This window comes from Parasteatoda tepidariorum, chromosome 9 (assembly GCF_982258835.1).
Source record: "Parasteatoda tepidariorum strain Cologne lab strain chromosome 9, Ptep-v5.0, whole genome shotgun sequence".
NCBI lineage: Eukaryota > Metazoa > Arthropoda > Arachnida > Araneae > Theridiidae > Parasteatoda > Parasteatoda tepidariorum.
In genome coordinates this window covers 99,554,704-99,567,183 of record NC_141763.1, presented here as the reverse complement: position 1 = coordinate 99,567,183, position 12,480 = coordinate 99,554,704, and the positions used below count along the sequence as shown (strand labels likewise).

Here is a 12,480-nt window from a genome sequence, read left to right as displayed (position 1 = left end):
ACTAAGAATGAATATCAAAAAGGTATTGTGGTATAAATGTCCATTGCAGATTTGATTTCTTGAAATAACTATTCCACATGAAGAAGTTGTAAATAAAAAAGATAGTATTTCTAAAATGTCTTGCGCTTTATATTAGAAAAAACAATGCAGCATTACTGGAAATAATTGCACAAGGGAGATGTAACTTGATTGGAGAGTAAAAATAAAATAGATTTTTCATTGTTTACAGTAACTATGAAAAAATTTAGATTTACATTACATGACAGAAACTTGAAAGTTATAAAGTTTTCTGTATTAATATTTGAGCAATTTCATTGTATAAATTAAATAAGAAATAAAAAAGAAAATATCTACTCAATCTTTTTATATTGCAATATGTCAAGATTTAAAGAGTGAAACTTAATTGTTGGGGAAATACTTTTAAAATTTTTGTAAAACATTGGCACTGCCTGCAGCAATTCAAGATCGACAAATGATGAAGTTACTGAAAAAAAGAACACAGCTCCGAAATTCGATGTCTACAGATAATGAATAAATAATTCAAAAAATTTATATCAACAATGCATTTAAAAAGATAAAACTTTTCTCACAGCATTTTTTCAAAATTGAATTTAAATCATTTTTGCAAAAACTGTGTATTATATTTTTTATATCAAATTCTTACGAAATTAAATAAGTTTCAAAGTTATATTATTGGGTAGAAGAAGGTAGGTCAGTGATGAAATAAATATCAGTGCAGAATAAAAGCAAATATCCAAATTAAAAATATTGATTAAATTAATAAATGTTGTCATATTTGACAACATCGATTGATAGTGTTTCAAGTACACAGTCTGAAACAATTGAAAGCAATAAAAAACTAAATAAAAAATAATTATGCTCACAATAAATATTTTTACTAAAAGCTGTAATATATTTTGATATATACAATTTAATTTTCAGTTTTCAATTCCTTCGGGTCAAAATCTAAAGTTTGTATCAAAAATTCAACAATACCCAACATATTCACAACACAACCTTTTACTTATGGCGGTATAGCGCTTAACGGGTTAAAGCCTGTTATTCTAATCCAACTGTTGTATCAGCAGTTGAAGATTAAAAAGGCTCATTCCACACTTTTAAAACATAGATTAAATAACACAACATTCTTCATCACAATCTAGCTATAATAAAATGTTGAAGAAGCAAATCAATATTAAACACAAATGTTTTAAGAATCAATAACTACAATTTTGTTTAAGTTTTAGAAAAGTTCAGTCACAAACAAAATGTTAGGTGACCAAATCCAAGAGTTTGCTTGAAAAAGATATTTCTCACAGCTTAAAATCAAATACGCATTTAATAAGGTATCTCAGCTTCCATTTTTGCTTCAAGGTTAATTAAAATATTTTGTAGATCACTCGTGCGACTAATACGACAAGCATGTTAATAAGAAAATTTCATTTAAAGAGTTCCTAGCTTTAGTTCGAAAATTTATTGACAGATGGCACTGTAGAAAGTTAATCTGTCAATCAAAGATAAATGATTAGAAATTGCATCAAATTTAAAATTTTTTTAAAAAAGTTTTTGTAGTTGTAGTTTATTTACGCCGCACTAGAGTTGCACAATGGACTATTAGCCACTGTCTGGGAAACATCCCTGAGGATGATCCGAAGACATGCCCCCATAATTTGGATCCTCTGCAGAGTGGATGGCGACCTGCACGCGAAGTCGAGCACTTTACTGTAGAACAGTTTAACAAGGACTAATACCGCACACCCTCAGTCTCTACACAGACTATTCAAAGTGGTCACCCACCCCCACACTGACCGTAGCCAGTGATGCTTGACTTCGATGATCTGCTGGGAACCGTGTCTTAACGCTCAGTCCACTGCGGGACAAATATTTTTAAGAATGAATATCAAATCCTTTATCAGTTGCAATCAATCACAAATCGCAATCGGAGAACGAAATTACGAAATCACTAGTAAGAACAGTAGTAGAGACTTGCTGTGCCATCTGCTGAAATTTTCTTGAACTGAAACTAAGAAATCTAAGAGGAAACTTTATACAATATCACATGAGCCTGCAGCAAGAATTATTGTTTTTTTCCTTCCAACTTTAACCGTTTCCATGCTATATATTTTTGATAATTGTCAACCTGATTCAGAATACCTTGAGTAAAGATACAATAATAAGAATAATTGCTTCTTTTTTTCCCTAAATTTAAATGAAATACTAAATTTCATGTTGTTTTAATGATCAGCTACAGTATGATTTGTTGATATGAAGTCATATAAGGAAAATAAAAGCTCATAAAAGCATTGAATAAATAATTCAATAAAATCTAAAAACTAAGCAACAATACTCTATTTATAATAGAAATAAATATAAAAATATTTAAGTCACATATATTTTTTTTTAATGATAGCACATTTAAGTTATGAAAGACTTAATTTGATCAGGAGGCACCATAGTGAAGGTATAGTTTTTTTTATCCATCCATACCAGGGTTGGCAGTTTTACTTCAAAAAATTGATTTCTGAAAACCAGGTTTTAACCACATATAACTGTCAAAAATTTGAAGAATGAAAAAAATAAATAATTATTATATATAAATGATAAAATAAAATGTCAAATAGTCTATGTTTGACCTGTCATTAAAAAGAAATTGCAACATAAAATTAAAAAGTATATTTTTAAAGCAAAATAAAAACTAACTATTCAGGTCATATAATGAAACACGGTGTTCCGTAATGACTACCCTTAATGTGTTCATTTAAAATCATCTTTAAAAATGAAGTTGCAAAAGAATACACAATAGGAATCGCAAATCTATATTTAAGAGAGGAAGAAACAAAAATTCCATCGAAATTTTATTATCACTAGTGAGGAAGGCAGGATAACTACCAAATCCAGTTTAACTGTCAAACAAAACTTGGATGTGCTTTTACTAGTCTCCTTTTAACTTTTGTTAGCTCTAGAAGAGAAACATTGATAAGCTTCCTTTCAGCACCACTTTCCTCAATAGTGATACTCGTAGCCTTTTTGTAACTTGAACATTAAACTGTGTCCTCGAATGTGTATGCTTTTGTTTACCTCATTTCTGACAAGGGTCTAAAGGGCAGTTATCTAGGAACCCCTCATATAAGAGCTTTTAAAATGTCAAAAATATCGATAATGAAAATATATGTCTTTTTTTTTTTTTTACAGCTCACATCTTTTTGATACGACAGTTCGAACCATGGTCAAAACCGGATAAAAATGTCCCCAATAGTACCAACCCTGATTTAAACTTTTTCATAAATATCATCTTCCTCCTCCAAGTCACCCTGAGTGAGAGATATTTTTTCCATCTCCGTCTCAAACTTAACCGCCGAATTACTGGGCACACGCTCGTACTGTTGAACTCTCGATTTAAGACGACACCAGCCCATTGAGTTGGCTTGAAGAATACCAAACAAGAGGACATACAGAAGAACTACGGAGGAGCAGATGGCTATCACAATTGGTACCACGTGTCTCATTGGAATCACTACTTCATCATAATCTTCAGTCGGATAGTTCAGGAGAATGCTTCGAGGATGATCAGAATTAACACAGATATCTGCAACAAAATTATAATACAGTGAAAAGTTGGAAAACATATATTAACAGTCCTCTACTTGAGGTCTAGATAAAATATTTGAAATCATTTCATTATCATAATCTTTAAATTCTAAGTTAATGATTATGCTTTGAGGATGATCAAAATTACCATAGATAACTGCAAAAAAGTAGTAATGCCGACTGTAAAAGTAGTTTGCATACTTTTTCTTCAAACTACTTAATAAAATGTTTGAAATCACTTCATCATCATAATTGAAGATCAAGGATGAATAATGGCTTATGCAGGGCCTGCACTAAGGATTTCAAATTATTAGCCAGTAAATTAGACAAATATCAAAAGTATTCGCCAAATGCAAATCTTAACAATGTTTTTACAACTAATTTTTTCTCATAGAAAACTATTTTATGATAGTTTGTTTCATATTATTTGGACCCAATTCTAGTTGGTTATGCAGCGCATCTACCAAAAACTACTGTAATCGAACAAAAAATATTAATTTGTTTAGAAAAATTCATTTTGACATAATTTTGAGGATTGAGTTAAATATATATTCTTCTTTTCAGTGGCAAAAATTCGCATTCGGAGAGGGGACGAATGCTTGGAACGAGGGAACGACTGGATCGTCAGATTTTTACTTTATTTTATAGCCGTCGTTGAACAGCGAACCCAATTTTTTGGGTTTACGACTTCTAATGTTCAAATCCGTAACCTTGTAATTTTGATCCCAATTCAGAAGACAAGGAACCTCCTGGATCAGTACCCCCAGAGATTTTGATTTGTTATGGGAACATGTTGGACTTTGTGATTTGACAGATTTAAAGTGCATCAGTCACCATTTACTACACTGGGAGTCTTTGGCCGGTGGGGATCGAACCCACGACCGCTTGGACATGGGGCAAGTACCCTACCAGCCAGCTAACCCGTGCATTTTGAGGATTACTAAGTTTTGACAAATCAATGACATGGAAAATTGGTTCTCACCAAGAGTTGTTACACAGTGAAGCTAGACCGTGGACAAAAAGTTCCTATCTATGCGTAAACAAGAGTAAAAAAGAAAAGCACGGTGAAGAAGAAAACGTGTGAAGAAGTACTGATTGTGGAGAAATTTGGAAGAAAAGACGGTTCTTGTTCAACCCAATTTAATTTACAAAATTTATTTTTCCCCACATCAAAATTTTGTTCTGAAATTTTTTAGGGAATGTAAATAAATGCTTATGACATTTCTATATCTTTCTACTTTAAAGATTTCAATCAAATAATGCTTTATACTGAAAATTTTCTAACCTTAAAATCTGTTTTCTTCCTCCCATAAATCACCCTCCCCCCTTATCTTCAATTATTAAATGCTAAGTTCATGATTATGCTTTGGGGAAGATCAGAATTAATTCAGATATTTTTTAAGACATTTAAACATGAATCATAATAGTAGCCTTTAAGTTGCGTGAATCTGAAACGCGATATTTGGCATGAAATTGTGAAAATACGAAATACAATGCGTGATATTAAATTGCATAAATAGGAATCGCGAGTCGCAATTTTAAATCAGAAATTTTTTAAGACATTTAAACACGAATCATAATAGTAGCCTTTAAGTTGCGCGAATCTGAAACGCGATATTTGGCATGAAATTGTGAAAATACGAAATACAATGCGTGATATTAAATTGCATAAATAGGAATCGCGAGTTGCAATTTTAAATCATACAAATGTAATTTAAAATTGTATTTGCATTGGTAGGAAAGAGTGTAAAAAGGCTTATTTATTATTTTTTTTAGGAATTCGAAAAATATATACTTCATTTAAAGAGGGGGATTTTTTTTAGCAATAGTAAAATATTTTCTGCAAAGTGTTCATATACATTATACAGGTCAGCTCTGGCCTGTGACTCTCAAGTTTATTAATATCTAGCTCTGTGATTGGTTGTTAAGAACATTTATTTAAACTAATTCAACTAAGTCAAAAACAAATTTTTTTAATAATTCAGTAAAAATCCCTAAAATACTTTTCGACTAAGCTCTAAATACTAACGAATCAAACAAAATATAGACATCATTTCTTTCTTACCTAAATCAGCACTGCAAGAGCAGCAATCTGGTTTTTTCTGAGTTCCATCACAGCAAGGTAGACACAAATGTTTTACTTCATCTAATCTCAAAGGTGCAAAGCAAGACAGGCAATTATTCTCAGAAGGACCATAACATCGACCACACTTAGGGTGACACCGTTCACAATTCTGTAATAAAACTTAAATCAGCATCCACAAATAAGAACATCATAAACATCAGAAAGAACATCAGAACATTTACAATAAAAATGCCTTGTGCAGGTGATCTTAACAGTATAACTTTAAGACTCAAAAGTGGTAACGTAAATCCTATTAAAAAATATCTTTAACTGCTCTGAAAACTTCACAACACTATGCTATTTATTTCAGTACTATTTATTCAGATTAAATCACATGCCTGTAAAAAAAAAATCAGATTAAAATAAGACATTAAAAAGATTGAAATAAAAAAGGGACTATAACAAGAGAAGAAAATGAAACCCTAAACTAAAACAGTCATAAACAGTGGAAGAGAACTGCTCTGTTATCAAGGCTAAAAATGAGAAGAGTTTGGCTGTCAGTAGGAATGACTGGTTCAGGAGGCTTTGGGCCACTCTGGGATGTTTTGCCATGATGGATGATAAAAAGTCACTATTATTATAATTTGAAACAGCAAAATTAAGTAAAATTTTCATAGTTTTAAAAAAATAGTACAAAGCACAAAATAAAAAAAAAAAACCTTAAACACTTTTAATGGTCAGATTTTAATGATCTGAGAGCTTAATTGATGACTGTAGATCCCAAATGATATTTAAGAAATCAAACACAAAAATGTACTTTCGCAGATTAAACACACCATTTTTGTTGCTGATGGATTTGAATGTGTGACCCTCGAAACATGAGGGATAGCCACATTCCGGAAAATAGTGTCAGCAAAGTCGGGTAGGGAGATCGGATAGCAGATTTCGAACCATTAAGATTACATCTTAGTACACTAAATTCTGACTATTAGATCAAAAGTTATTAAGGGCTTCTCTTATTTATTTTGCATGATGCACATATAACTTGTAAAACTTAGATAATATAACTCTAAAACAAAATGAAATAATACAATAAAATTAATAAAGATCTGTATACATTTTGCTTTTACAGTAAATCAATGCAGTAGATTTTAAACATTAAAAATTTTTTTAAAAAGTCAATTTCTCACTCATGAAAAAAGAAATTAAAATCTACATTGTGATATGAGATGCGATAAAAACATACCTTTCTTCTCTTATTATAAAATTCTCCATCTAAACATGGAATACAAGCACCCTCAGAAAACGTTGAGTTACTATAGCAGGTTGCACAAAACAAAGGTCCAAATTCTAATATGAGAACATTAAATAGCATTAATTTCTTTTTTAAAAAAAACAATGTAAAGAGCACAAATAAAAATTGCTTTAGGAAGTTATTCTGGTGCTACAAACAAGTAATATATTGAAGGTAAAAACAATGAAACACAAATAAAGGAAAAGTCTGGCTTTGGGCTACTAAACAAGTCAAATCAACAATTCAGAGAAAACAGAACACAAAAAAATCTAACATCGATAACTATTTTATAGCTATTAAACATGTAAAATCATAAGTGCAAAGATAACAGAGCACAAAAAAAGTTTAACATATATAATTGATTCAGAGCTATTACACAGGTACAATCATCAGTGCAAAGACAACAGATCACAAATAAAAATAGTCAATGATACACATCTGATTCAGAAAAACCCATAATTAGTGCAAAGGCACAGAACATAAGTAGAAATAGTTTAAAAGAGTTGAATAATAATGCTATTATAGCAATATTATTCAATATCACTATTACTGCATGAAAAAAAAATATAGAATGAAGAGAAATAATACTAAATCAGTATTTATCTTTTTTCTGAGTTTTGGCATTGCTGATGACACTTGTTAACAGCTCTGGAAAAACTGTTTTCAACTCATTTTACATGAGCTCTTAACATTGTGTTCTACATTATTTACTCCAGTACAAAAATAACTCAGCTTTCATATAAAACTGATTTTTTAAGTCCAATACATAGTTGCCAAGTGAACATTGCACATTGAAAATACAAAAATTAAATTATTCAATGCATCAAAAAATACACTAAAAACCCAGAAGAGAAAATAGTCAGTACCTGAGCAGCTTTTACAAGTGGGATAGCATGACATGCATTCTCCTTTGTTTTCAGAAGGTGATGAATAGTAGCCATCGGCACAATTTTTATCACAAGACTTATCATTCAGATACAAGTTTGGAGAACATGAAGTGCAGTTTTGCTTTGAGCCACCAATGCAGGTTGTACAGTCTGAGTGGCAAATTTCACATTTCCCTTTTGAATCGTCAAAATACCTATGCACGACAAAAGATTTTAAAATAAAAATCTAAACTCGAAAATGTGTTAACAGATCCTTTAAATATAAATTATTTAATATAGCAATAAAAAAGATATTTCATATAAAAAAAGGAAAGAAGTCATAGAATACAAAATGTAATGAAAATTAGAAAAATCCATATTCTTCTTCTTCCTTATCCCCAAATTAGCAGGGCTAAATAATATACATGATGAAATTCATGACCCGGAGGAAGTCGGCCACCAAAAGTGGGTTATTTAGTATGTCCCTCTTGTCTAGTCCAAGACAGTCCAGGATATGTTGGGGAGAAGTCTGCATGTTGTGGCACCTGGGGCAGTTTGGGAAGATTTTAATACTACTCTCGAAGGAAAGAGACTTAAGGTGGAAAATCCATATTAGTAGCAATAATTTATTTACATCAAATAAATTATTGCAACTCATATGGATTTTTATCCTATGTGCTAGAGCTGCACAATGGGCAATTGGTGATAGTATAGAAAACATACCTGTTCATAGTTATAGGAAAATATTCAGTATATTTCACAAAATAATATAAATTTCATTATAATTGTTGCAAAATATACTAAATATTTTACACATAGGGAATTTTAGGGATTTTATAGTCATTAAAATAGAAAAACTGCAATATTTTCCAGTTATGATTTCACATTAAATGATCTTGAAATGTTATGTAGTATGTTTATTCATGATTTTGAATAGTAAGTAATAGGCATTTAATTCATAAAAGATAGTTAACTGAATTTTATAAATGAGGCTCACTTCCTCACGTATTAGCGACACTTATTTAAATATTCAACCAAGCTATAATCAGCACGAAGATTCTATTTCAATAGGGATTTTTTAAGGAAACATACTCAATTTTAGGGAATTTTCTAAAAAGTACAAAATCTAGGAGAACTTTCATTAAACCAGTAGCCCATGATACTGTACACCCTCTGTACCTTTACAATCTGATCTAAGTTTTCACCCACCAGCACATTGACTGCAGCCAGTGATGCTTGACTTCAATGATCTCCTGGGATAGATAGTGGAGTTACCTACAATAACTGGATTTATCACAAAATTTTAAGATTCTAAAATTGATAAGTCATGTATTAAAAAACTGCTAGATGCCTTTAGTACCGCCACAGCTGTTCCAGAAAATTTTCATTAAGCACGCTTCTCCCTCTTAAAATATAAAAACTATTTTGAAAAGAAATATCGAACATAGGGTGGAGCTCACTACTTTATGAAAAAAATATCATATCTCAGAATGAATGTTAAAAACTCACCCATCAGGACAAGAATGCAAACATCTTCCTTTGTGGTAAAGAAGGTTTTTAGCACATGCAAGACATTCACTATTACTGCATTTTGTGCAATGCTTGTCGCAACCCCTGCATTCATCTTGGGATGCATAATAATCTGTAGGACATTTTTCCACACACTGACCTTCCAGCCACAAGTACCTTAAAAACACAAAATGAAATTTTTCATGAAGGAAAGAGGTAAGAAATTTACAATGTGTCATTTAAATTAGCATAAAATCTATTTAAATAACCTTCTCAAACACCACACTAAACAAAGTTTGAGTAAATTTGAACATACTTCGGAATAGAATGCTGCAGGCGACATTATGACTTATTTGATAACTCAGTTGCTATAGCTTGTTTTCATTAGCAAAAGATTGTTGTTGTAGTTCATTTACGTCACACTAGAGCAACACAATGGGCTATTGGCGATAGTCTGGGACACATCTCCGAGGATGACCCGAAGACACGCCATCACCATTTTGATCCTCTGCAGAGGGGATGGCACCCCCACTTCAATGACCCGACGACCTGTGCAAGAAGTCGAGCACTTTACGATAAAACAGTTTGACGAGGATCCATACCGTACGTCCTTGGACCTTCACCCACCTGTGCACGGACCACAGCTAGTGATGTTTGATTTTGGTGATCTGCTGGGAACTGTGTCTTAACAATCAGTGCACTGAGGGACCATTTTCAAAAGGAAACTGACAATTAACAGCAAGAAAACCTATGGATGTTTTTTTTTTCAATTAATTTTTTTATAATTGAGGTTGAACAGCTGATCTAATTCTGAGTGTAAGACTATCAGTGTTCAACCCCAGAGCCTTATAATTTTGAACCCAATCCAAAAAAGGAACTCCAGGATCAAGCAGTGGGACAAACTAACCTTTGTATAGGACTTTTTGATGGAATTTACCCACATTTGGGTCACAGAGAGGTAAATCACAAAAACCTCTTACAGTTAGCTCAATGGCAAAGGGATTCTACTCCATGATCCGTCTACCACTGAGGATATTTATGTCAGCACTGTGGTCGGTGCAAGACGGGGGCAGAATTCGAATCGACCTGTGTACACTGGGATCGAACCTGAGTTACCTCATTGAGTGCTTAAACCACAGTTTCTCTCTAGGTGTTGGACAAAAGAGGACAATGTTTGATTCTGAGGTATTCCAGCAATCTTCTTTTTTTCCACATTTGATATGTCAGACTTAATTCATAGCCTTTTTGCTCAGCTTAAGCAAAATTATATAATGTTGTTTACCGTAAGTGTACATTGAAGCGCACATTAAATAACTTATTTCTTTATAAATTGAGGTGTTTAATTATTTCAGACCACACTTTAATACAAAATACTTAATGTTTTCAATACAGATAATTATCTCAAAATCTATTCGAAAAATGTTTATTTAAAACTTTTTAAAATATGTTATACCTCGAAAATACACTGAAGCAAGGATTAATCAAAATAATGTTTAATGAACAATGGTTAGAAAAATGATATCAGCAACAGAACCATTATTGTGTTTATGATACTGTAAATTAAATCAGAAAGTTCAATGACAATTTATATAACAGTAATAATGTCATCATTACCCTTGTTCACAACGAACACAGTCTTGGGCTCCAGGACCTGAACATTGCTCACAATGAGTATGACAAGGTTCACAAGCAATACCCGGGTTATTCCAACCTAAAAGAGGAACAAGATTGCTACAAAATGTAACAAAATGATCAGAGGAAAGTAAAGGTAATAGCGATCACAAACAACCAGAGTATAAAAATATAATAATTACATTATTTAGCAAAAATAGGATAGATTTTACTATAAAGCAGATGTGGTTATTGTACTTGTATAAATGTGTATGTTGTGAAAAGTTTACTAAAATTTTAACGTCAGTCATATAGAAATCACATAAGTCAACATAAGTCACAGCAGTGTAACATAAGTCACAGCTTCTTCTCTACTTGCGACTTTCTATATGTCATTTTATATGACTTTCCCTTTCTTATATGCATTATCATATTAGGCTGTTAAATAACATTCCATATAATTTTTTTAAAAATTATTAAACATTTATCAATTGAAAAAAAAATTTAAAAAAAAAGAAAAAAATATCGAAATGCAATGTCAGTCACCATGGAATTGCCTCGAGTCTTTAAGAATTACAGTCAATTAAGAATTATCCTAAACTCAGGATTTAATTTTTTAATAACTGCAAATAGTCATACCAAGCAGAAAGAGCAAAAGGAGAACTAAACAAAGAATAATTAGATAATGAAGAAATATAGTAGAATAAGATGGAATAAAAGATAAATTTAAGAATACCTTTTCTGCAGTTAGAACCTACATATGAGCAAAATTCTGAGGAATCGAGCTCCCAATCGATTTTACAGCTAGTACATGAATCTCCATCCCTACATGAGTCACATGACCAGTGGCACCTGTTTATAAAAAGAAATACTTCTTAAAAAATGAAAACTATTTTAAATTTATGCAGTATAAGGTACCAAAACATTAAGTTTCTAAAAAAGGCAAATTTAACGAACAATTTTTGAAATAGGTGAATTAGTTTCAGGCTATTTTTAAATTATTTTTTATAAAGAAAACGAGACGTAAAAATAAATTGTCTAGACTTGCTCACAGATATCTAAAAGTCAGAAGTATTTATATCATTTTTAAACTGAGAGTCGAAATAGACAAGGTGAAAGAGGGGAAGGAGGAGAAAAAGAATAATTGCATTGAGGCTTGAGCATTGTGCAAAGGCTATTAAAAAAAAAGTACATCTCTATTTTTAATGAGAAATTCTAAAGATTTACCCTCTTATTCTTAGATATTTTGAGAATTTAAAAGTGCTTAAAAGGCTGATTTTTAAAATTAAATTTCTTCTTTAGAAAAAAGATGTTTATTATTTATACAAATTGCAGGAATCTTACAGAATTTCTTTTTTAGCAGTATGAAAACTTCTACACCTTCTATTTTAAAGCAACTAGCAAGCTCTTTAATCATTGCCTTCAGCTATGAAAAAGTGCATAAAATCATTTTTAGCACTATTTTTTTCATTAAAAAGTCAGCAATAATTGCAGATAAGATATTTCTAAAGGATTATAATTATGTATTTATAGAGATATAAGAAATT

At 31.3% G+C, this 12,480-nt stretch overlaps 1 protein-coding gene across 1 annotated transcript in view; it reads right to left on the bottom strand.

The window, feature by feature from the left end:
* Positions 1-2,393: 2,393 nt before the first annotated feature.
* Positions 2,394-12,480, bottom strand: part of Fur2 (furin-like protease 2) — a 39,029-nt gene continuing 28,942 nt past the window's right edge. Inside the window, exons 18-24 of the mRNA XM_043043052.3 lie at positions 11,670-11,785; positions 10,937-11,033; positions 9,323-9,499; positions 7,814-8,028; positions 6,900-7,003; positions 5,654-5,822; positions 2,394-3,586 (exon numbers count right to left, since the gene is read on the bottom strand). Of these exons, the coding sequence (XP_042898986.1) occupies positions 3,270-3,586; positions 5,654-5,822; positions 6,900-7,003; positions 7,814-8,028; positions 9,323-9,499; positions 10,937-11,033; positions 11,670-11,785 (1,195 nt within the window). The 3' untranslated portion in view covers positions 2,394-3,269. The remainder of the gene's footprint in view (positions 3,587-5,653; positions 5,823-6,899; positions 7,004-7,813; positions 8,029-9,322; positions 9,500-10,936; positions 11,034-11,669; positions 11,786-12,480) is intronic.